Genomic DNA, 27,047 nt, shown 5'->3' on the forward strand with positions numbered 1-27,047 from the left:
AACTCATGATTTGAAGTACCAATGACCATTTTTGTCGCTTCATTATCTTTTGCATGTATTTGTTCCTTACTTTATCTATTTCTTGTAATTATATATTTTCTTGAATATTACTGTAATGCCAGTGGAAACCAAATTTCTATGTAACTTGTTTGCAAAAACCAAATAGAATATCTTGTATCTTGTATCTTGTAAGACTTAGATGACATGCATGCATACACACAGAAGTAAAATAAAATGCAATTCCATTCAAGTCTTGATATGACTATATATTTTGAATCCCTTACTTTACCAATACTGGGCCAAATTTATTATGATTTTGATGACTCCAGAACCTTGCAGTACACACCAATACTAAAATGCTACATGATCAACTTTTTCTGATCCATTCCACACCTTTTCTTACACAATGCAATCGCATAACCATAACTCAACTGTACCTTAAAAATAAGCCATCACATTAAAATTGAGTCTTTGAGAATACATCAGATATAAAATGATCGTCTTTGACATCATCATGCAGGGTTGGCATTCCTGGAATGAAAGACACCGGGTCATGTGACTTGAGGGATGATCGGCCAACCTGGGTCCCGTTTCACAAAACTTGTCATCAGTGGCAAATGACAGTTTTTGTTTTAAGCTACTGAAATCCTTGCTTCTGATTGGTTATCAGCAGATTTGTCACTAATATTTGTCATTTGTGATTGAAAAAAGGCTTTGTGAAACACCCTCCAGGTAACATTAGAGTTGTCATCATATCTATGAGCACAATGCCTACAGGAAAGATCTGTGATGTCAAGAGGCGCGATAGCTCAGTCGGTAGAGCAGTGGTCTCGTAATCTGGTGACTAAGGTTCGAAACCAAGACGATGCGCTAGTGCCCTTTGGTAAGGCATTAATCCTCATTACCAGGTCCCTTGGAGAAGACCTAATGCTGTCGGTGTTCTGGTTGCTTACTAACACGCATTTATTACTTTCTTAGCTGTCAGGTAAAATAATCACCACTATCATACAGCCTCGCAGGCATCCATTCCAACGATGAAAGACACTGGGGCATGCGACCTCAAGGATGATTGTCCAACCTTGGCATGGCTTCAGGACAATCTGTGAGGACACGTCACACGAGGAATAATGGTCTTCAATGTCCGTATCATGTTAACACATCTCCAGTCAAGACTCAAATGATCCAGGGAATGTACTCTCTTGTTACTACGACAACCATCAACATCCTTGGAAAGCATCTCACCAAATTGCATAAGGGCCCTCGATGAAAAGGGAGAAAGACTGTTTGGAACAAAATAGAAAGAAAACAGAAGAAAGGTTATACCAGGGAGAATGACCATTTTGTTGTACTCAGTGATGAATATTTATTATTATTATTATTATTAGAGCCGAGAGGCATTCACCATAACCAGTACAATCATTTATTATTTTATAAATGGTATGACCACACAGTTTTTGTTTAGAACAACTACTACTATCCAAGTTTGGAAGCGCTTAGTGATTGTAATAAGCGCTATATAAAAACCGAGTATTATTATTATTATTATTATTATTACACTACCAAAGAACATTATTGCACATTCCAGCTAGTGATATTTAACAAGATATGAAAAAGTGTTGAAGACATTAAACTGAAGTAAAGGCAAGGGTGTACTGTAAGAAGACTTTAGATTTGGAACGTTCAAGAAGATTTAGCAGAGATGGGTATTTGATGATAGTCCTCTTACCAGATATTAAGGCAGTATCCAGGCTGTTGCTTTGGGCGCTTTGAGACAGCAAATGCTCTGCTTAGAATGGCCAGATCTTCATCATCTACAGAAAAATTTAAACAAGAATTGTTACATGACTTTACTACACACTTCACAGATATAGAGCACGATCCTGCATGTCTCGCAAGGCCATGTTCTGAATATTTTTGGAATTTTGGGCATTTTCAGAAGGAAGAGAAGAGGAGTTGATAAAACAAAACCGACACACACACTCAAAACAAAACAACAACAAAAACCATAGCTCTTCTAAACCTAACTTCATCACAATGGCCTGTTTGTTGCTGAGACTGTACAACACATGATCACATGACCATTGCTCCACAGTCAACTGTCTGGAGGCGATGGCATGAACCTCTTTCCTTTTAACTTCTAATATTTCTTAAAATCTCTAACTTCAACCCTGGACCCACAATATATCTCACCTTGACCCTTACCCTTTTGGTAAATACAATCTGCAACCCACATGCAATCAAAGCTCTAACCCTACAGCTTTTATTCAACTAAAATTCAAACCAAATGCTTGGCTTAAGCTATAGTTTGAAAACCAGTTTAAGAAAAGAAGTTGGTCTAAGCTGAGGTCCATGTTTCCCATTCTTAAACCTGATCTTAGACCCAAGGTCGGGGTTAAATGAATTAGTAGAATACAGTTTCTGTCTAAAATGTAAATGTCAAATCACTATTATCTAACTATCAATGGTACATTATAAAACTCCATCTACATGTATCTTATCTTCCTTCTATCAACTTCAAATATTACTTTAATTTGTAAAGAGATAAAGTGACAAGTTAATGCAACTTGCTGAATCCCATGCAGGCCTTTATGTAAACACATTTTGCTATTGTGCTCTTTAAACAGACAACTGGGCTCTTTCCAAAATTAAAAGATGAAAGGGGAAGGGGTGATCATTGATAGCTCCCCTCCCCCTCCCACTAGATCTCAGCTCAGGAATGATGGACAATCAAGCACCTATCAGTCTTTTTAGAATTAATCATAATCCCTTAAAAGTATTTTATGTACATTTTGGGGGTGATGTTTGAACTGTAGAGGTGTTGTGGTCGAGTGGATATGTCACTGGACTGTTGATCACAAGATCTGTAGTTCGAGTCCCGCGGCGGCACTAATGTACTTTGGCAAGACATTGATCTATATTTGCCACACTCAACCCAGGTGATGTAAATGGGTACCTGGCAGAAAGTAATTTCTTGAAATGCTAGAGCGCCGTAATGGCAGCACAGCTAAAGCTGGGTAATAATTTCCAAATTTTGTAAGGCGCCTTGAGCATCCCTTGGGGTGAATATGTGCACATTATAAATGTTGTTATTATTATTATTATAAAATTAGAGTTGAATTGTAATGTACGGATGAGAAACAGCTAACATGTACATATAATACTAACCTAGTACACGATCTGAGAGATTGAGGTGTTGAAGACTACAGTTGTTAATCAGTGCATCCACTAGACCATCCTGAAATTCTGTGTCACCCTCTGCAAGGAAAAACATTTTGGTAGAAAATGTATAGTGGCTCAGTAACGAGCATAGAAAGATAAGGAAATCCTTGTAAGTAGGCCAGAAACCATGTGCTTAATAACACAGATCACTATGTGCAAATGGGATTTGTGGTTTTTATCAAAGATGATGCCCAGTAAGTTTTTGTGCCTTTTATTTCACTGGTTCAAACAACCAATCTACTGTAGGATAAACAACCCAGGATATATCATAGCAATTTTCTCTCAAAATACAATTCCCAAACCAGAGCCCAAGATTAGCTTTAAGTTGATTCTTTTGTATTATCAATTTACATCACAGTGAAGAAACGAAACAAGTAGAGTTTTGTACAGGTTGATAACAATCTTTACCTTTAATCGAAAACTTGCATTGACATAAATCAAGAGATCGTATTCCGGAGTGTTGAAGTAAGGCTAGGAGGCCCTTTGGTTGAGATGTGGAATACCTGTTCCTCCTCACGCTCAACCTCTTCAGCATAGGAGAGTCTAAACAAAGTAAAGAACAGACAAGCATATTATCATTCATTTACATAGGAGAGTCTAAACAAAGAACAGGCCAACATATCATTCTCCCACAAAACATTTTCCCTAGAAAGTGAAACAACTGCTTTAAATTTACTTCCCAACTGTCTAACTATTGTCTAATATAAATAGTTTTGCCAGATGAGTGACTTGTATAAATTGAAATCACAAGTAATGACAAAAAGAAGTCAAAAGTAAATGTAAATAAATTTGAAGATGAATACTACTTTAGATTAAAAAATGCAACCAACCAAATCCTTAGTAAGAAAATGCAAATCAGAAATAAACACACACACATAGTCGCATGATGATTCCGGACAAAAATTCTTACTGAACACAATGCAACACAATCATCTCTTTAGAATTATTTAACTAGGGTGGGGGGGGGGGGAGGGTATAATGTGAATTCTAGCTTACTTGCTGCAGCAGCTAACAGAGTATCCACCTCCACAGTGTCAAGTGAGGAGTTCTCCAGTAGGAGGTCAGTGAGGGCTGAATCCCTGCTTTGAATGGCAGAGGCAAGGTCTGCAGGTGAGACTAACTGGTGGAGAGGATGAGAGTTGGAGTGGTCCAAGGTCAAAGGTCGACCCCAGCAGTTCAGTGTCAGGCAAGATGTGCTGGGAAGGTACTTGGGGAGATATGCTGGAAAAAATAAACATATTGAATAGTACATGAATGTAAATCCAATATCAAGCTAACAAATTAAGAGATGAACATATAATGTAAAAGAGAAAGAAGAAAAGAAAAAACCCATACACAAAAACACAAATTTGTTTATTTAATGAAGAAAAGGAGGAAAATTTAAAGGATAAAAGTACATGTACATGATGGAACTGAACTCTACAGATGCATTACTATCATAATGCAAGACAAGCACTGGCTCTATATCAAGAAACCTGACGGCATGTTGTTCATAATGGAAGTCTGATTTATTTTGTGCATTTTAGGAAGGGGAAAGTACCCTTAATGATAATAATAATAATATTCTGGGTTTATTTAGTGCTGAATACATCTATGATGTCTTTTCAGATATTTTATTACCCTGCTCATCGGTTTCAGGCATGCAAGAACACAATGAATGCACATTCTCCATTCCCTACAGAGCATTCCAGCCAGCACCTTCAACCCAATAACTATTGAGTTATACCTTTTTAATGAACTTTCTAACACATCCCATTCACAAACTAGATGGATCTTTGACTGCGAAAGCATGATTATGTCTCAGGCTACTTTGTTGCGGATGCCTAAAACCATAATTCATGGGTTACTGGTAACTACAATTGAAGACCATTAATTATATATTAAAAAGGTTTCACCTGTCATGGTCCATCCTATATTTACTTACAGTTTTCAGCAGCTTGGCATTTATGGCTTAGAAGGAGCTCCAACTTCAGACTCTTCATCTTGTGATTTCGTCTGTGAACAACAACAAAATATTTTGTGAGAAAATGAGGTTGCTTTTAAACGTGATGTTCACAATTTAGCAATTATCATGCTAGACCAGTTTCCCAGAATGTCTTATCAGAAGTCCATAGTGGTTTAGACCAAGATATATATCACAGATTGAATTTAACCTCCTTAATGAATCCTGACCATGGTATTACAAAAGACACAAATCATGACAGTTGGAAGACAAGAGGGCATTCTTACATGTGATAAGCCTCCAGCATCTCATTGAGTTTGTGTGCGCAGTACTGGCCAAACATAGACTTGGGTGTGGTTCTGTAAGTTTGGCTAAATGTTAGAGCCAGTTCTTGAAGTACTAGTCCCTTCTGTGCCCTCAAGGCAAGCCCAGACATGACCTCACACCAACCACAGGCTGGCATCACTGTCAAGAAGGAACAGAGAAAAAAGGGTGAAGTTAGCAAATCTTCCAAAGACAGTCAAACCTGTCTACAGCGACCGTCCAAGGGAAACACAAAAGTGGTCTTAGTAGACAGGTTCCTTTAGTACATGTTTCAATGAGAACCCATTTTCAAGGGAAACAACAATGTGGTCCTTGTAGACAGGTGGTCTTTGTAGACAGGTAATAATAATAATAAAAATAATAATAATAATAATAATCTATAATAATAGCCTAATAGTCCACTCCAAATTTTATTACACCGAAACGGAAATTCTTTTTGCCCAATTGATCGTGAGCCCGGCAGCCACTGAGCAGCGCCAGATCAACGTTGCTCTATCCCTTATTATTGAACGCCAAACAAGGTAGCAACAACTCCCATCTTTTAACGTCTTTTGGTATGACGCGGCCGGGGTTCAAACCCACGACCTCGGTCACTAAAGCAGGTTTGACTGTACATACTGTATATCTACGAGATAAAGAGATGCATTGTGGTATAACATTGGATTACTTATCATACAGGTTTATTGAGTACAATTGAATGAATTAAACTTTAATATTTTTTTTGTTGGTATGACATAAAGTGCAATAAGATTCATATTTCTGTATCTTATAACCTAGAGGTCAGTGAATAAGCGTAAGAAATTTGTTGTGCGTAGCTACCATACATTTACCGTACACATAAAAAATAAACGTGGCCTTTGTCATTGTCGCGGTTCTGAATGATCCTTTAGATATACCATGAAACTAAGTAATGTCCTGCCAATGTAAACTAACATTCACTCTGAACAATAAAGTAACACCAAAGAACAAGTAACTATTTGAAACATAAAGCTATCCATAGAACAGATGAACACACATGCAAAAATCAAAGGTTCAGAGTAGACCTACCTACCACACTGTATCAAAGCCAATGACTGTAAGGATGTGGATCTGACTACACAGTCAGCCAGAGCAGTACAGCTCTCAGCATTCAGTCTAACATAGACCAGGGCTAGGTTGGAGATGGAGTGGCCTAGAGATGGTCCAGGACCAGGTACATTCAAGATGTGCTGGAAATATGTGATTTCTACACAAAAAGTCAAGGAACAAATGCTAGATGAGAAGTGGTCCTATATCCTAAAAACCACAATATTTTATTATACTTGAATGCAAGACAAATGCAGTTCTTTAACCTTTTCCTCCAGAGTTTCTGACAATTCACTTGTCCAATTTATGAGCTCTGTCTGCTATTAAAGGCATACATGATAAATGTATGCTACTGCGAGATCATAGATGAAACAGAATCAAATGAATGGGAAAGGATTTTTACATCTTTCTTTACTGCACTCGTTTGGCAAGGAGGGATTAGACCTCCCTGCAAGGTCACTGGCATGTGGTTATCTCATCAAATCGGCTCTCAATTAACATAAGAAAAAGGGCATCATGGGAGATCAACGGGTACCGCTTAGGCTATAAGTAGTGCAGTGGGGCTTTAAGAAATGTAACCACTTTGACTCAAAGGTCCTATTCAATAGATTACAGGAAAAATATATTTGGAACAGGATCCCAACACACCAAACTATCACCATATCATCAAACGATTAACTGAACAAACCTGGATCCACATAGTGACAGCACTCATCCCTCCAGAGGTCTTCAGGCATGGCATTGGATGTCATCACGCAGTTCATGCTTTCCTCTCCTGCTGCCCCTTCCTCACAGAACATATCATAAACATTCCCTGCCACTGGGATACATGCTTGGGCAGAGTCAGCGTCAGGGTCTGCATCAGTGTCCACCATTGCACTGTAGAAGTCCGTCTTCACCGGTTCCTTGAAGCAGAAGTCGTACAGGTCTTCACTGAAATCATCGGTTCTCTGCGGACTGTTGGTTAGAGCTGTCTCCTGACTTTCTAATGAGTTTTCTTCTTCAAGCATACCAACAGTCTGCTCTGCATTCTCGTTGTTCTTCCTTTCATCATTCGCTATTCCCAGCAGCAGCATGGCCAGCAAGCAGGCATAGTCTACAGATTCACCACGCATGATCTGCTGTTCCTTGAGATACATGGTCTCCAGATTCCCCCTGGCAAGTAGAGCTCTCAAGAACCTCTCCAAGGCTGATGTAGCAAGTTCCCTGTACTTGGTGGGGATTTGAACCCTGCACATGAGGGTATGTAGATGGTGCGCCAGTAGGCTAAGTGCACTGGGGGATCTGGTTAAAGCTATCACTGTCTTGATGTTCAAGAGTAGCTGATGGGGCTTGTATTGAATGATGTCTTCAGAATCTCTCCAGAAGGGATACTTCAAGATGGCTTTAGTTTCTATCACACAATGAAAGACAGATTAGCAAAGATTAATTGTATGTACAGGTACTTTCAGGAATGGCAAAATAATATTGGACTTATTAAAAGCAATTCAAGTTCTAAAAAGAAATGGAAAAGAGCAAAAGAAATGTTAGGAATTTTCCAATGTCATAGATTTATTTTTTTACAATTCTTCAGTAATGAGTATGATTACCCTTTTCTATCTCCACCCTGGCTCTTTTTCACAGTAATTTACAAATCAAATACATAGATGCATTTAGTTGAAATGACAATAAATTCAATATAACAGGAGAGATTATTCATTCAGCAACTAAACTAAAGTTGTACAGTAGGCTTGCAGGTGCACCATGTGAGAGAGAGAGAGAGAGAGAGAGAGAGGATTGAGGAGTCCTGAAAAGGACTCTCGGTAATCTCCTCAATCCTCTCTCTCTCTCTCTCTCTCACATGGTGCAACCGCAAGCCTACTGTATATCTACATCACCATGCAAGCCGACACTTACAAGCAGCATCTAAACTAAAGTTCACAGAAATAAAATCTCTCTTTATTCATGAAGAGTTTACCTTCATCTACGCTTGTTCTTGGGATTTCCCTGCCTTGCTCGATTGTCTCTGTGCGTATTTTTTCTAAATTCTCTTCACAAATCTTATCCATATACGTCTGATACCAGTCAACGTCCTGTGAATGAGGGTCATTTAGGGTTGTAGATAAACACGCATGACACTGCCAGAATGAATCATGAAGGTTTGACTTGAATTTGTGACGGTAAAACCAAAGAAATCGAGCTCTGCATCGATCCCGCCACATTGTTTGGATGTCAAGACCTACAAGAAACAATGAAACGTTAACAGGAAAGAGAAATTTAGAAGATAAAAGAAAATGACATGATCAAATGTCTGAAACAAGAATTGTGAATTCAACATAATTCAGTTTTGGATGGAAAAAAACAAACAAACAAAGAAATAAACAAAAAGAACATACAGTATGACAAAAAGTCACATGCTGGCAGGAATTCATTTATTGTCTTATTTATTTATGGATGTGTACCGTTATTACTTGTAGAAGTTTACATCAGAAGAGAGCCTACATTTATATTTCAGGGACTTCAGTTATTTTTCCCCAATGAGCTTGAAAAAGAGGCCTAAACATGTTTGACGCAAAGCATTCTGAACTAGATGGATCTTCGACTGCTCGCAGGCGAAAGTGATGCCTCTGCCACAGAGCAATTATACAAACCAAAACAGAAGCAATTTTTTAAATTCAAGCTTGATTGTAATCCATTAACAGGTTCTCAGAATATCGAGATTACAAGCTATTTTTCATATACATGGCTCTGCAAGATAGATACATGTCCTGAGTTTGATAGTAATCCATCTGTCGGTTCTAATGATAATGCGATTACAAGCAATTTTTGAATGTATAATCAGCCCCATGACCTTTGACCAAATGATTTTGATTGATTTATTCACAATTTGGACTACCGGTATGCACTATTATCAGAAGTTTTATCTCTGACATGTACACACTATGAACATGACGGACAGAGGAAGAGGACAAAATATACAGTTCCTCATTTTACCCTCAACAATTGCTGTGGTAGACAAAGGAACATCCCTTCACTGCTATTATGTACAAATGTGTAGAACAGGTGTCACATGCATATTCACCTGTTCTACACATTTTTACATAATAGCAGTGAAGGGATGTTCCTTTGTCTACCACAGCAATTGTTGAGGGTAGAATGAGGAACTGTATATTTTGGCCTCTTTCTTTGTCCGTCATGTTCATAGTGGCAGTGTGGGTTTTTTTCAGCTTGTAGATGCAATGAAGTAGAGAGTAATTTAGTTTCCAAAACCTCCAAGCAGCTTGAAACACTAAACACAAACAGATGCCACTTGGCCAGGGAAATCACAACTTTTTGACAAACATGTAAAAAGATGTCTAATGGAGGATAGATATGTTGTTTGATGTTACCTTTACTGACTGCTATGTTATGGAGGAGAGCAAGCCTATAGTCATCACATAGAGGAAGCAGACATTTAAACAGGGCATGAGAGAGACCTATGGAGTAAAAAAGGTGAAACAAGTATAAGAACAATAACATAATGAAGATACAGGTCATTCCATCGAGCTGGGGACAGGATATAAGACATCAAAGTAGCAACAAAATATACTACAGTGTAAATTCATACATGACAATGATCTGAAACAAATGTATTTATATATAATTATAGAAATATTTTGGTATTATTAATTATGAAATAGAAGAAAAGGTGTATTTTTCTAGTATTTAAACCCACATTGAATTTCTATATCATATATATTTTCAATAAAAAATGTTGAAAGGACATATAAATATAATTTCTAGATTCTCATGAATAAATTTCAATATTTGTTTCTAGCCTTCATAATTATATGGCCACATTACTCTCAAATAGGGAATTGCATCTGTCTATGGATGCACCAAAGAGGTTAGAAACAATCTTTGAATAGGTTCATCTGAGAAGCTGAAAGTCTCAGTCACAAGTAAAACAACCTTTTTGATTGTGAAACAATAAAAATTTAATTGAGGCGAGAAACAAGATCAACGTTACACTTCATATCTTCAATATGTTCCGCGCCTAGAAACGTAGTATTAGGCGCATTATAAATGTGAGCTATTATTATTATTATATCAAACAACAACCAATGGAGCTGGGCATGTGTGAAAAGAGAAACTAGGAATAATCACTATGAACATGACGGAAAAAGAAAGAGGACAAAATACACAGTACCTCATTCTACCCTAAACAATTGCTGTGGTAGACAAAGGAACATCCCTTCACTGCTATTATGTAAAATAAGTAGAACAGGTGAATATGCATGTGACACCTGTTCTACACATGTTTACATACCGGTAATAGCAGTGAAGGGATGTGCCTTTGTCTACCACAGCAATTGTTGAGGGTAAAATGAGGAACTGTATATTTTGTCCTCTTTCTTTGTCCGTCAACTCATGTTCATAGTGAATATTAACTAGAGTACTAGACCATGCACAGAAGAAGAGATATATTTACCTTGTAATTCATTCCCAAGGATAGGGATAAAATGTACAACCTGATCAAGGCACAGATCCTCTAAGGATGCTAATCTCGCCTCGTCCATGATTTCCATGATGTTCTCATACTGTGAAATGATCAAAAATTCCCACAAAAACATGATAATCATGCAAGGAGAGAGAGACAGAGAGAGAGAGAGAGGGAGGGAGAGAGAGAGAGAGAGAGAGAGAGAGAGAGAAAGAAAGAGAGAGAGAGAAAGAAAGAGAGAGAGATGGAGAGAGAGAGAGAGAGGGAGAGAGAAATTGAGTTTGAGTTTGAGTTTGAGTTTTATTATCCAAACAAAAAGTACATCAATATAACAATTAAATGTGAATGTTTAACATTGAAGGATAAATGGGACCACAAAATAGCATTAAATGCTAATCATGTCTGGTACCACTAACACACAAAAGTATCACACCAATGAATGATGTAGACAGCCTAGCTGCAAAGATTTTTGATGTTATTATTTTATATTGTAAAATGTGTTGGGCTAGATTTTTATTATTATATTAACAATTAGATCTAGATCTAGATCTAGACCATATATTATTTCAGATGTATAATTAGGAATTTATGGATCACCACGTTGGGTCTACTCTAGACATTTGCTCCGCTGACAATTGCTCCGCCGACAATTGCTCCGCAAAACGCGACAATTGCTCCGCAAAACGCGACAATTGCTCCGCCGACAATTGCTCCGCCAACAGTTGCTCCGCCGACATTTGCTCCGCCTGAAGCGACACTTGCTCCGGTGACATTTGCTCCGCCGACAATTGTTCCGCCCAAAAAGTGTCCCATAAAATACAAATGCTACTAGTACTACGACAAATGCTTCGCCGACAATATTTTTTTTTCACGGGTTATTTTCGTTTTTTTTTTCTTCATTTTCTGAATGCATTTCATGAAATAATGTAGATGAAATGAAATGAATGAATGTTGATGACAATAATAATAACTAGATTTGTAATACTTGTTTTGAACAAGAATAGGTGGGCTGGTCTAACTAAAATTTGAGACAAAATAAAGGGCAAATTTAAGATAGCTTATTGTCTCAGCTACAACATACTCGAATTTCAGCGTAAACGAAGCTAATACGACAGAGATATTGCTCGCGAAAGACGGGAATGTAGAATCCAGTTTTGAAAAAAGTCATGTCCCATACAATTATAATAATACTATATACTTATACTAATCGTCATCAAAATCATCACGTTCGTATTCATCATAAAGATAACAATAATAATGATTATAATAATTACAATAATAACTTATATTAACGATAATAATCATGATAAGGATAATAATCACAATAACAAACATAATAATTACAAAAATAACATTAGTAACACCACCAACCATAATAACCATTGTTGTCATTATTATTGTGATACTGCTTCTAGTACTACTCCTACTACATGTACTAGGAAGAAGGAGGGGAAGAGGAAGAATCTTATTGTTTATTTTTTGTATTATCGAGGCATACAAATGCACAGGGAGGTAAGAGAGGGAAAAGTAAGGCGACGAAGAGGGAGAGAGAGGGAGAGAGAACGAGAGGGGGTAGCCTATGGCCCGGGTTCAAATTCAGTTCTCTTTAATTTATTTGACCCAGTACTGATGATCATAATTTTATCTACCATGTGATTGCCAAGTGTACGCCACACCGAATAGCACTAGCTCACATTTTGTTATTGTTGTCAAGAACTTATTGGCATGCAGCCAGTAGATTTTCTTCATGTGTTTGATCTTGTATCGAAAAAAAAATCAAACACATCATCATAATCTACAGAGTGCAACCAAAAAATTCTTAACAACAATTGAAATTTCTTTCAGGAAGCCTAACACTAAAATCTGTTTTTGATTCAAAGGGCATCGTAGAGACGATGAACAAATAAGAATAATAATACATTCACTAATACATTTTCAATAATACATTTTCCCCGCCAAAGAATCCGAACAAAAGAATCAACCGAGGGTAATTAACTGTTAAACGAATGTATCATGAGTCCTTAAAAAAATTAATTAATACTGCTTGTCAAATATTATTGAAGAACAGCAAAGGCGAACGCGATTGTCGCTACAATTCAGAAATCATTGCTTGCATTGCTTTTCTCTCAAAATTACCGTGAGATATCAAGCTACATAGAACTATGATCGACACAAAAGATATTGTCTTAAAACAGTCAGAAACATTAGAACTTGAATGAATAAAACATAATGCAAATGAATAAGACTAGAATGAATAGGACACAAGTTAATTTCTATCATTTAAATCATCCAGTACCAAATACCTGAGCAAAATTCGAACCAGATGCATTTAATGGTAAGCTTAAAGACAATGATTCATGACAGTTGTCAATTGTCATGAGTTTATCGTCTAGATGTATTGCAAAAGATAATCAGAATAATAATGATCAGAATGATACCTCTACTTTTAGGCCTATTTCTTCATGTACTATACTACACTACTGCCGTTGTAGATTATGCTGATAATACAGATGATAATAATGATATGATAACAATTATAATAATACTATATACTTATACTAATCGTCATCAAAATCATCACGTTCATATTCATCATAAAGATAACAATAATAATGATTATAATAATTACAATAATAACTTATATTAACGATAATAATCATGATAAGGATAATAATCACAATAACAAACATAATAATTACAAAAATAACATTAGTAACACCACCAACCATAATAATCATTGTTGTCATTATTATTGTGATACTGCTTCTAGTACTACTCCTACTACATGTACTAGGAAGAAGGAGGGGAAGAGGAAGAATCTTATTGTTTATTTTTTTGTATTATCGAGGCATACAAATGCACAGGGAGGTAAGAGAGGGAAAAGTAAGGCGACGAAGAGGGAGAGAGAGGGAGAGAGAACGAGAGGGGTTAGCCTATGGCCCGGGTTCAAATTCAGTTCTCTTTAATTTATTTGACCCGGTACTGATGATCATAATTTTATCTACCATGTGATTGCCAAGTGTACGCCACACCGAATAGCACTAGCTCACATTTTGTTATTGTTGTCAAGAACTTATTGGCATGCAGCCAGTAGATTTTCTTCATGTGTTTGATCTTGTATTGAAAAAAAGATCAACACATCATCATAATCTACAGAGTGCAACCAAAAAACTCTTAACAACAATTGAAATTTCTTTCAGGAAGCCTAACACTAAAATCTGTTTTTGATTCAAAGGGCATCGTAGAGACGATGAACAAATAAGAATAATAATACATTCACTAATACATTTTCAATAATACATTTTCCCCGCCAAATAATCCGAACAAAAGAATCAACTGAGGGTAATCAACTGTTAAACGAATGTATCTTGAGTCCTTGAAAAATGAATTAATACTGCTTGTCAAATATTATTGAAGGACAGCAAAGGCGAACACGATTGTCGCTACAATTCAGAAATCATTGCTTGCATTGCTTTTCTCTCAAAATTACCGTGAGATATCAAGCTACATAGAACTATGATCGACAAAAAAATATTGTCTTAAAACAGTCAGAAACATTAGAACTTGAATGAATAAAACATAATGCAAATGAATAAGACTAGAATGAATAGGACACAAGTTCATTTCTACCATTTAAATCATCGCGTACCAAATACCTGAGCAAAATTCGAACCAGATGCATTTAATGGTAAGCTTAAAGACAATGATTCATGACAATTGTAAATTGTCGTGAGTTTATCGTCTATATAGACGTATTGCAAAAGATAATCAGGATAATAAGGATCAGAATGATACCTCTACTACTAGGCCTACTTCTACATGACTACTTCTACATGACTATACTATACTACTGCCATTGTAGAATATGCTGATAATACAGATGATCATAATGATATGATTAACAATTATAACTAGACTTTAATTCGTCACTTTGACGAATTAGGTGATACCGTATGCTATTTTTGTATCATGAAAGTGTGCCGATGATGATCTAATGATAATATTCATAAATACGATAATAAAGATATTGATGATGATGATTTATTTGTTTTAAATGACGATGAAAATGATTAAAAGTGGTATAGCGCCCCCTTCATGAATTCGATAGACAATTGTTATATGATTAATTTACTAAACAAGCTCAAATTTTCGCCTGATTGCAGAGCCTACCAATCATTGAACTGATATTTCGACGCACTACATACGCAACATAATGAACAAGTCTAGACTGGAATGTAGTATCATTCACCTTCCATAGGCATAAGACGCATATTAAGCAAAAAATCTAATGACGTCATCAAAATGAATAGATATTGGTAATAATCTTGTGAAGAATTGTCTCAGCTACAACGTATCAAAATTTAGAAGAAAATTGATCAATATTTGCAGAGATACAATCATTTTCTGTAAATATGTCGACGTCATAATATGCAAATTCGTATTTTGACTTCCAAGGCCATTATGATGACGTTAAAATGTACTTAATGGCCAAATGAGAAATGAAATCATATCTCCGACTCATATAATCAAAATAAAAGAACAATTGGGGGTCTAGGTGCATCCCAAAGAGCTGTGATGAATTGTGTGTAATCATGTTTTTGCCTATATATGCTCTGTATTACATGTCCTCGTGCACACGGCAATTTATCTTAAAGTTGATATTCATTGATTTTAAAAACTAAATTTATTTCAATTATTGCAAAGTTGAAACTTTGATTCGACAAGGTTATCAAAATTCAATGCTTGGAAATATTCGAAGTAACGATTATTATAAATTACAAAACGCTTAAATACAGCATGGGCATAGCACCGGAAGAGCTCTCCGAACGCTACTGAGATGTGTGAGATCACAGTATGGACATGACTTGCACAAGCAGACGATGTCCCATGACATCTCACACATTTTCAGTGCCTGTGTTTTCATCTTTTCTTGTGTCCTTTCTCTTACTTCACTACCGTCAGGCTAAATGTATAATCTATTGCCTCACTCTTAACCCCGCGCATGGTTTTATTTTGATGACAAATGCAGCGATACAAAAATAAAGGAATCTGTCGCTTGTAAACAAAATAAGACGCCATTGTATATTCAGCTGTACACATCGGGGTATGTTCGGCGTTTCAAGAGGGAACAATTCCGTCCTTAATATCATTCCAGGGGGTTTTCAATTTGAAAGTCTGGTTTCTTTGATTGTTAATTAACCCCAATCCTGTGTATTTACAAGCAAAATATTTTAGTTATCAGAATCGGGTCATATCCCCTTTTGAATGGTTTGACATGCCATTACATTTATATACACTTAACTCATTATAATTTGACAAATAATAGCTTTGCAATTATGTTCATTCTCTATGGGATGTCGTCTGCTTGGGCAATGTTGGTCCATATAGTGACGTCATTAAAACATCGTTATTTTTCCGGCGAATCTCTGGTATATCCCAGCTGCTATGGAGGTGGTTGTATTTGTATTTTTTTTATAAATCACCCGATCTGTAGTTGACCTATAACTTGTACGATGGCCATCTGTTAGATTACCAGTTTCTAGTCATACATGAGTTGACATATTTGGGATTTTCTTTGAATTTCAAATTTAAACGGACGCGCATTCCGTTATGAAATATCATGAAAGAACAAAAAATTGCGTTTCATTGTTGTGTAATGGCGTTACACACAAAAACGCGCGAGCATAATTTTCGAAATTCTTTAAATGGCCTAGAACATACTCTGTTTTGATTAAAAAGTGAATTTGAGCATTTTAAAATTCAGACGCGCGCGGATTTTGATGAGATGTTACAGTTGTATGTCGAACCTTGACCTGAAGTTCGTGTGTTTTAAATATGGTTCAGTTTTGATGACTCGTTATGAAGATATGATTAAAAGTCGATTTCCACAAAATAGCGCCTGGATGACGTCACGATGATTTTGAGTTACTGAAAAGTGTCACAATTCTAAGTTATGCTAATATTAATCATCATGGCAAGTTTCATGATAATGGTTTTATTCATTCATGAGATATCCTGCGAACAAATTAATGGCAGAATAATGAATGGGAATAACAATAACTTGAATTTGTCACTTTGACAATTTAGGTTATACGTATGCTAATGTTTTAAATAATGAAGAATGTATTTTCACGATTTTATATTATCTTCTAAAATGCTCTTCCTATTAAAGGTAAAAACTAGTATTGAAAAACGCCCCAATTTCAAAAAATGAAATGGAAGCTCTTATTACCAATCATGTGAAAGAATATGTTTTGACTAATACATGATGATAACAATTTTGCCGGGAAACCGCCTACTAATTGATATGTTTGGTAAATTAGTGTAGGTCTGTGAGAGATAAACGCACATGTCGCGCACGTGTGCGTATATTCCCATATACATCTTTCTGTGTACAGTGCTTGTAACTTTACGAAGACTGGGCCAAATTTCTTATCATTTTGATGATTCCAAAACCTCGCAGTATACACCAATACTTATATGCTAGATGATCAACCTTTTCTGATTGATTCCACAACGTTTCTGTCACAATGCAATCGCATGACCATAACTGGTCTTTACCTTTAAGGTCTATCCATATGAAAAGTTTCAACTGTGTAGTATATTGAACATTATGGATCTATGTAAGATAGATTGAGACGATATATGACAATTGACCCCATACAATAAGCAGTTACACCTTTGACCCTAATTGACATAACGAAGAATGCATTTTCACAATTTCATCTTCTTCCATGAAATGCTCTACCCGTCATGTTTACCTAGATTGTGCTGCGCATAGATTCAATCGGATTATTTTGGGCCATTACAAGAAGTGGGTTATTGATGTGGACAAATGCTCATGTACCCTTTAAGCTCATATAATGTATTTTATTACCAGAGGAAAAAAATTGGTCAGTCACTCAATAGTGTCTGACAGTAAAGTATACAAAGTAAAGGGGTTTCCTTGTTTAATTTGAATACTAGAAAACTGCTAACGTTTATATTTCACAAATAGGACAAACGTGACATATGCATAATTCCTACAATGTTCTACAACATTTGCGAATTTAACTTTCAGTTGAAAATTTCAACATGATCCCACCATCTGATCAAAGAACAAAAGACACAACTTTTATAGCCCATAGTCTCAGCTACATAGAGCACAAAATAAGCTAGATAGTGCTCAAAGATTAATGTCATGTAGATCCATGATTTGAACTAAATTGGTACCTTCCACAGGCTTAACACGCAAATTAAGAAAATCTGTCAAGTTACCTTTAATCGCAATTTTCACTATGATGTCATCAAAATGAAAAATAATATGCAGTTAACTTGTAGACAATTGCCTCAACTACAAGATATTAACATTAAGAAGAGAATCAATCAATATTTAAAGAGATACAATCAATTTTCCATAAATATGCTGACGTCATAATATGCAAATTCGTATTTTGAGTTCCAAGGTCAATATGATGATGACAAGATATACTTAATGGCAAAATGAGACATGGAATCACATCTCCGACTCATACTCTAACCGAATATGAAAAAGAATTGAGGGTTCCCGTCAATCCCAAAGAGTCATAAGGGTTTTGTGTAGGCATGTTGTTGCCCATATATGCTATGTATTACATGAGCACGCGCGCACGGACGTTTATCTTGAACGGACGCTCATTCCCTTATTAATGGTCATAGAGAGATAAACATGGTATCAAATTGTTCGGGAAAACATGAGGAATACTGTGTCCAAAAAAAATCCAGGATGAATTATTTTCCGTTCGGCCGTGACAAACGAAAACGCGCGCGCGCGATTCTTTATGAAATGCTTTTGCTAATCATGGCGTATGATCATATTTTGATTTTCACAAAATTGCGCCTGGATGACGTTATCAATCAAGGTCAAGGTTGAAAACCTGTGCTCTTTCCTCATGCCTATACAAATTTCAAGGCATTTGATTGAGCCATTTTCAAGTTATCGTGCTAACAAAAAAGTGGTTAGAAATAAGAAAAATATTCTAACGAAAAAACAAGGTGATCTGTATTATATACAGCCCACCTGATAATACATTTCATTTATAATGCGCTTCATACAATGTTTCTAAACGCAAGAGAAAGAATAAAGGATAAGGATGTGGGAGGAAAAAGGAGTTACCTAGAAGTCATTTCGAATATACTGAAATAACTTTCCATTTATCACTGTACGTCCCACACTGAACACTCATTCCATGTCGTGGGAAGTTTTTTTAAAAAGTAGAGCAGCAAGCCACATTCCCCAATACGCGCATACCTCCTAGTTAGCTCATCAATATGTAAGACCTGAAATGACCTCAATGCAATCAAGCACATGCATCTTACTAGGTAAACCATCTGCAAGTAAAGCATTACAGGGGCGTCGCCAAAGGGGGGGGGGGTGTGGGGGTGGGGTGCGACACCACCCCCCCCCCCCACCTCTCAGGATATTATCGGTAAAATTGTGCTGCCGTCGTTCTATATTTTTCTATATTCTGATGAAACGCCTTTTCTTTTCCTTCTTTTTTTCTATATTCCTTTTTCCTTCCTTTTTCTATATTCTGATGAAACGCCAAAATTTCCGCGCTTTGCGCGGGAGGGGAAAACTTCATTTAGACAGGTCGAGAACGGTACAATAAATCGTCTTCTTTTCCTAATAATTTAGGGAAACGTCTAAGCTTCCGCGCTTTGCGCGGAAGGCCCAACACCGACACCCCCTAACGAGCACGCTTCGCTTGCTCACTACCGCCCCTCCCTAAAATAAGATCCTAGCTCCGCGCCTGCATTAAAATATATAGCTATGATGTTGACTAAGTTGACAAAATAATTAATAATAATATTTGTGTCGTCGAGGAAATTGATCATTTGCGCATACGCAAGTACTATAGATAGTCCATAGGAAAAACAATTTAGCCTTCGGCCCCGGGTTTATAGGGTTATTTGTAGATATTGAGACACTTAATTTTGTCGGTAATTGGTGGCTAGTTTTGTCGGTAATCGTTGGCCTCTACACCAACCCAACCCCCCCCCCCCCCCCCACTGAAAAAGGTCTAGCGACGCCCCTGATACAATGTATTAGGTCATCGTGGAAGTTCTAGAAAGCAACAGGGGAGGGATCAAAATAAGCTTCGAAGGGCACTTATACGTAAAGAAGAGAACCCTTTCAGACAGGAAAATTAGATGGCAGCCTTTCTGCTTATTCCTATTTATACAAATCATTTTGTTGCAGTTTGATGTCAGTTCTTCACGATAAGCCAATTGCTCTTCTTCCGGTGGTTCCGTGAGCCCCTTAAAGTCAGTGAAAACAAAATACTCGAATGAGGCGGGGTGTTTTACACACTAATATAAAGCTACATACACTTAACTGAAGGAAAGAAACCTATACTATAGAAAACGGACTGGATATTATTGAAAATACTATTCTAAATGTAATGATATGGATATTCTCGTGTTTACGTTTTCCTCAAAGGTTCATTGACGTACATGTACAAGGCAAATTCCTGGTAGATTTCGCTAGAACTATGTTTACAAACATACATGGTGAATTCCTTGTATGCTATTTTTAACGCCTGTTCCAAGACGTTGCGCTCTTAATTTTGGCTCTACTTTTTCGGCTTGGCCGATTGGATTAGGTGTCGCTGGGCGTGTCGCCACAGTTGACTTAAATTTAATTAGGCAAATTTGGGAAATAGATTTGTATTACAATTGGAAGGGTTTTTCCTTGTTGCCGGGTCTGTTCACACTATCGAAATAGTATGAGAGAGGAAGTGAGGATTACAGGTGTGTAATAGCCAGAAGCATGTGGGCTCGCTAGTGTGGACGGACATAGCAACATTTATCCCTTTTTATATTGATTGAATTAATTTCCAGGGTTGTTGGGTCTCCGGGTGATTTGCATCTCTTGTTTGAAAGATTAGAATGTAAGAGACACAGGTGGGTGCGTGAAAGAAGTATGTGAGGAATAGAGATGCGGATCATCCGGAGCGCCTTATATCCGAGGGGGTAAATTCGCCAAGAAATATAGGACCTTTTAATACGGAAACTAATTATGGGTGGATTGATATTTCGCAAAGCGTCTGTGTGACACGCCTCAATTTTTGGGAGGACGAGGCGTGTCAGTTCGGGGGATAAAAACCGTGTTGCGTCTCTGGAGCGGGACCTCTTTTTTCCGTTACGATACTGACATGAGTTGCTAATTTGCGTCAATTGGGTTGCCCAGCCCCAAAACATGAACTTCGTGATTTTATTAATTCTACGTTTATTTTAATAAATCTTCAACTCCAATCAAGAATTTGTTTTAGTGACTTTGATTTATCTTCGTTTTCTACACTTCAAGAACTAAAGTTATACTTTAACATTTTCTGAGTCGGTACTAGGCGGGGCGGCTTTGGCCACCGGGCCGTCTCGCCGTGGATCGCTTCAATTGGTAGCGTACGGATGGGGTGCGACACTTGTTTATTACTTCAACCATTACCATTGAACTTCAAGATATATTAGCGACGTCAGCGGAGAGCTGCAGAGATTTTTTTTAGCTCACATCCGTCAACTAGTTATATGTGGATCTGTTGGGGTTGTCACGAGGACGGAGTCCAAGAACCCCTGGGCTTCGAACTAACTTTTTTTTTGTCGGCCGCTCAGCATCGAAGAGTATTGAGAGGAGTGAAATTTTCTTCTGCTGGTGGTTTCCTGACGAGGGGGCCCAGGAGCTAATTTCCGCAGAGCTACAGCGCGACGAAGCGACGGTGGAAGCGTAGCTGGTGATTCTTTTATGCTGGGAAAACGGTAGTACTTTAGGGCTGCGTGGGTGTCATCTTGAAGGGGCTCGCTGCTTGTGTCAGCGGGGAGGTGATATCGTCACTTCATTCATGGTCGGCGGCACATGCCTTCAGTGTTGCATGCTTGCATCGTTCCGGTGAATTAGAAGGCCGCGGTGCCGGGAAACTAGGTATGTTCAGCTGGTCTCGTAGCTGGTCTACGGGTTTTCTGCGTAGCCTAACGGTTCGTCCTGTGATCTCCGTAGACGTAAAGTCTTGCAGTCAACTACATCGACGTGACACAACATCATCGCCATCGAGAGGGTCTGCAAGACTGTGTATTTACGGCGATCTAAGGCGTGTTCAGACATCACTAGGAGGGAGTATTTCTGAGGGTGACGGATGCAGGCAGCGGATTGACATCTCTGGTATGTCTTGAACTTAGAACACTTTATCTATATATGATAATTATTCTATGCCTTGTTGCGTATGGCATTATATACAATTAGATACGTCTTTTGATGTATACCATTACTCAGAACATTTAGTGTATTATCTGACGGCATAATTCATTAATTGACTGGTAAATTTATATAATCCTTGTAAACGAGAACAGTAGTGAAGGTGTGTTTTTTTCATATATACATATGGTAACTAAGAATATGGTTCTGGTTTCACTCTGGCTCGCCTAGTATACATCTCTTCCAAAAATTAAGGTAAGCAGTATTTAGTGGTTTTATGCTATGTATGGTAACCGAGGTTGCATCCCTTGCCTTAATGTTCATATTAGACTAATTACTTAATAATATTTACGATAGATAATAATAGTTATGGCTGAAGAGTTAGTTAAAGATTTGGTAACGGGTTTTACCGAAGCCCTACAGGGTATCCGGATTACACCTACTGGTAGGACAACCGCTAGGTTGGATAGATTTTCAGGGCAGGGTGGTATGTTATTAGAAGATTGGTTAGAAGAGGTTGACCTATATTGTGAACAGTCACAAATTTCAGAGACCCAAAAGGTCAGTGTGATCACGGCTCATTTGGAGGGGCCGGCACGTAAAGAGTTACGATGTTATTCTGAAACACTAGATACAAATCAAATAGTTACTATTTTGCAGAACCACTTTGGTAAGACACAGACTGTACAGTCTCTGCAACAGGCCTTTTACGATCGTAATCATATCAATCCTCATCTGTTAAAGTACAATTAAATGCTTGTAGTTCCCCTGTACGTGTGCATAGTGACAATCCTGACCAACAGTCGTTTGCAGAGCCTAGCTCTTCTGGCATATTTCCATCTTACACAAAAGATCAGTTAATCCAAATGCAGAAAGAAGACCCCGAACTGAAGTTTGTATGGGAGCGGTGGTCCCAAAATTGGGCACCCGGTGATGAATACTTCAAACATCCTTCAGAACCTGATAATGTTAAATCATTGGTCTCGCCTTTCATTGAAAGATGGTTTGTTAGTAAGAAGAGTGCTAGACCCTGTATTTGGGGAGATATTCCAAGTTTTACTTCCTCAATGTTTACGTAAGAATGTGTTGGTAGGATGTCATGATGAATGGGGACATCAAGGTAGAAATAAGACCTATGAATTAATAAGATCTAGGGCCTTTGAGTATATGTTGTATATGTTGGTTCCTAATTTTGATAAAGTAGGTATAGATCCAGTAGGGGAGAGTATATGTTGGTTCCTAATTTTGATAAAGTAGGTATAGATCCAGTAGGGGAGGATGTAGCAGGGCGAGCCAGAGATGATAATGTTAATGTTCCAGGGAATCAGGATGGTGCCATCCCAAAAAGGTCGCAAAGACAAACTAAGGGTAGACATTCTAACCCTTTTAATTTACCAAAATCAGTTTTGCGCTGATTATCTACAAATTTTGAGATATTCTATGTACAGTCGGATATTTCGTATTTTTATTGAAGGGACCGTAATATTGACGGTTAATTATCACGGTAATTAGTCGTTTACATCAAATTGGAGAGTTAATAATTTTAATTATCAAACTTTTACTGTTTTAGGGCTGGGCACCCGTCCTGATTTTATGAGTTGTATCGGCGTACGCTCCGTCGGATTTCTAGTTTTTGTCGAATCAATTTATCTTCGTTTTCTACACTTCAAGAACTAAAGTTATACTTTAACATTTTCTGAGTCGGTACTAGGCGGGGCGGCTTTGGCCACCGGGCCGTCTCGCCGTGGATCGCTTCATAAACAAGAATGTACTACATGTACTACATTACGTTAGAATTTCACGAGAGAAATAGAACTCGAGAGGGGAAAAAAAGAAGAAGTGATGAAAATGAAAGAAGACTAATAGCACGAGAGGAAAGAAAAGAGCTAAGAAGACAAGAAAAGGGTATAAAAAGGAAAAGGAAGAGCAAGAGAGAGAGAGAGAGATAACCTTGAGCTTTGGATCGGCTAATGAGTAATAAATGAAACAGATTTTGAGCGGAGTAATTATCTTTCTCCGGAGAACTTGCATGAGCTAAAACTTGATGTTTTTTAAATCAAACATTATGGGGAATAGCACAAAACTGTTGAGCATTTATTGCACTAATTGCCAAAGGAGCATTCATGTCTTCCACGAGGCCGCACTTTTGGATCAGAGAGCAATTTAATTGTCGGCGGAGCATTGTCTTTTGCGGGGTACTTCTGGGGAGGAGCAACAATAATATTGTCGTAGTAGCCTTTGTATTTTACGGGGCACTTTTTTAGAGGAGCAAATGTCGGCGGAGCAATTGTCGGCGGAGCAACTGTCGTTCGAGGAGCATTTGTCACCGGAGCAATTGTCGCGTTTTGCGGAGCAATTGTCGGCGGAGCAATTGTCGGCGGAGCAAATGTCGGCGGAGCAATTGTCGGCGGAGCAAATGTCGGCGGAGCAATTGTCGGCGGAGCAATTGTCGGCAGAGCAAATGTCACCGGAGCAATTGTCACGTTTTGCGGAGCAATTGTCGGCGGAGCAACTGTCGTTCGAGGATCATTTGTCACCGGAGCAATTGTCGCATTTTGCGGAGCAATTGTCGGCGGAGAAATTGTCGGCGGAGCAAATGTCGGCGGAGCAATTGTCGGCGGAGCAATTGTCGGCGGAGCAAATGTCGGCGGAGCAATTGTCGGCGGAGCAAATGTCGGCGGAGCAACTGTCGGCGGAGCAACTGTCGCGGAGCAACTGTCGCGGAGCAATTGTCGCGTTTTGCGGAGCAATCGTCGGCGGAGCATGTGTCATGGAACCGCCTATGAACATGATGAACAAGGGAGGGGAGGGGCACGTTAAAACACAAAGCAGGCTTCAGTCATCCGCCTGGGTGGCATCAAATGAAAGAGGAGGGTCTAAGCTTTACAAATATGAGTGATTAAGATATAATAAAAATATCCATAATTCTCGGCTTCGTTTTTCTGCACTGTATACACCTGCACATGCGCCACAGCACCTTCACCAGTACGAGAATACCCCCACCCGACGTGACGGGCGCGGTGGCCTGTAACTGTATTGGGTCTAGGCTACAGGCCACCGCGCAGCTGTACTTTTTTATAGCGAAGAAGAAGAAGGAGAGTGGTCAAGAAAACATGACATGTGATATAATCATGAACATACTCACGCAGAATAGACAGAAACACGATCCGAAACAAACGGAGAATAGCTAAAATAGACAGCAGTTATGCAAAAAGCAATTCCCAGGACCAGCGATATGAGATGCAAAGGAGGGGAGGTGTTCGAGTATGGAAAGCAAAATGTAAAACAATCAAGTGGAAAGTAAATATCAATTAACAAGCGCTACAAAATATATCTGTTACCGAAAGCACTGATGGGGGGGGGGGGGGGGTGGAGGGGAAATAACATTCAAACGTGGTACATTTCTAATTCGATTCCAGTGATTTACCCCAAAAATATTGCTGAAATGAATGACATGATTTTCCGTTTTGTTTTCCTCTCTCCTTTGCCCATTATGCCAGAGGTGGCACTCGGTGCATTGGGGGGGGGGGGGGGGGGGGGGGGGGAGGGGAGTGGAGGGGGAGGGGGAGGGGGCGGGGGGGGGGAGGTGTTACTAGCGCTAGCTAAGCCGTTGCCCCAAATTTTTCAGGTACGCCCCAAAAGCCACTTTTCTTGTCTAATAACTGTCCTTTTCTCTCTTTTCATCTCTGGTAACGTCTTATGTGTCACCTCTGATATTTTTGCCCATTTTTTAAATAAATTTGACTCGATCATTTTAGCACACAATCTCCTCGCTCCACAAATAACAGTATACCATGGAAGAATCCTGGATCGATGGACTGCTTAGACCTACAACATTGTGTATTACAGTAAAGTAAAGTAATTAAATGCCCCTTTTCCTTTTTAATTAAGTGTACTTTTTCCTTATCAATAAGAAACCCCTTTCTAGCTTTCTCTAAAATGCCACTTTTCACTTCAGATAATTAGTAATAAGTGCCCCTATTAACATCTGATAAATGCCCAATTAAAATCTGATAGGTGCCCTTTTCCTTCAACGGATTCCCCATTTTCATTCTCACGAGCAGGGGCTGATCCAGTCGGCGGCAAGAGGGGGGGGGGGGGGCAATTTTTGCGCCGACTCAACCGGCCGGTGAATAAGCGGGGGGGGGTGCTGGAGAGGAGGGACCACTATTGTTTTTAGGGGGGCAACTCGGGCAGGTGATGTGACATTTCTCCAACTTCTGTCCAACTTCTTTACTATCCCATTGAAACGTGTGTTCTATGACACACGTTTCAATGGGATAGTCAAGAAGTTAGACTTTTGACGGTTTCTAGGAACGGGCCCCTGATAACCCTAAGTTTTTTGTTGCTGCTTTCTATGTAGTTAATACTGCATGATTAAAATAAATAAAGAGAGAGAGAGAGAGAGAGAGAGAGAGAGAGAGAGAAAGAACCCCCATCATTATGCAATTTTTCAAGGTCTGTGTAAAGTACATTTGAAACCATTTCTTAGCGTCTCAACCCCCAAAAAAAATAGCGGACCTATTTTTGAGGGAAAGCATCATACTGAATAAAGAATAATAACTTTATATTGGCTCATACTAATACTGATACTAATACTGTAGTTCCCCTGTACGTGTGCATAGTGACAATCCTGACCAACAGTCGTTTGCAGAGCCTAGCTCTTCTGGCATATTTCCATCTTACACAAAAGATCAGTTAATCCAAATGCAGAAAGAAGACCCCGAACTGAAGTTTGTATGGGAGCGGTGGTCCCAAAATGGGCACCCGGTGATGAATACTTCAAACATCCTTCAGAACCTGATAATGTTAAATCATTGGTCTCGCCTTTC

The 27,047-nt window shown here is 38.3% G+C and overlaps 1 protein-coding gene across 1 annotated transcript; it reads right to left on the minus strand.

Annotated features, from left to right (window-relative positions):
- Positions 1-854: 854 nt before the first annotated feature.
- Positions 855-25,459, minus strand: LOC100889384. Its single transcript, XM_030996349.1, has 13 exons — positions 25,361-25,459; positions 11,001-11,109; positions 9,919-10,005; positions 8,508-8,768; positions 7,239-7,943; positions 6,537-6,710; positions 5,449-5,626; positions 5,144-5,214; positions 4,216-4,440; positions 3,628-3,762; positions 3,166-3,255; positions 1,727-1,811; positions 855-1,280 (listed from the first exon to the last, which is right to left on the minus strand). The coding sequence occupies exons 2-13, from the start codon at positions 11,095-11,097 to the stop codon at positions 1,091-1,093; spliced, it is 2,298 nt and encodes a 765-aa protein (XP_030852209.1). The 5' UTR covers positions 11,098-11,109; positions 25,361-25,459; the 3' UTR covers positions 855-1,090.
- Between the last annotated feature and the right edge of the window lie 1,588 nt (positions 25,460-27,047).

The sequence above is a fragment of the Strongylocentrotus purpuratus genome, unplaced genomic scaffold, assembly GCF_000002235.5.
Source record: "Strongylocentrotus purpuratus isolate Spur 01 unplaced genomic scaffold, Spur_5.0 spur5_scaffold_3, whole genome shotgun sequence".
NCBI lineage: Eukaryota > Metazoa > Echinodermata > Echinoidea > Camarodonta > Strongylocentrotidae > Strongylocentrotus > Strongylocentrotus purpuratus.

What these genes read in the sequence shown, in the direction of transcription:
- LOC100889384 (XM_030996349.1), bottom strand. Translation starts at nt 11,097, where the DNA reads ATGGAAATCATGGACGAGGCGAGATTAGCATCCTTAGAGGATCTGTGC. An exon ending in ATTGGCTTTGATACAGTGTG is followed by an intron (nt 5,627 to 6,536) that starts GTAGGTAGGTCT and finishes CCTTCTTGACAG; the next exon opens with TGATGCCAGCCTGTGGTTGG. An exon ending in TCTGTTAGCTGCTGCAGCAA is followed by an intron (nt 3,763 to 4,215) that starts GTAAGCTAGAAT and finishes TACTTTGTTTAG; the next exon opens with ACTCTCCTATGCTGAAGAGG.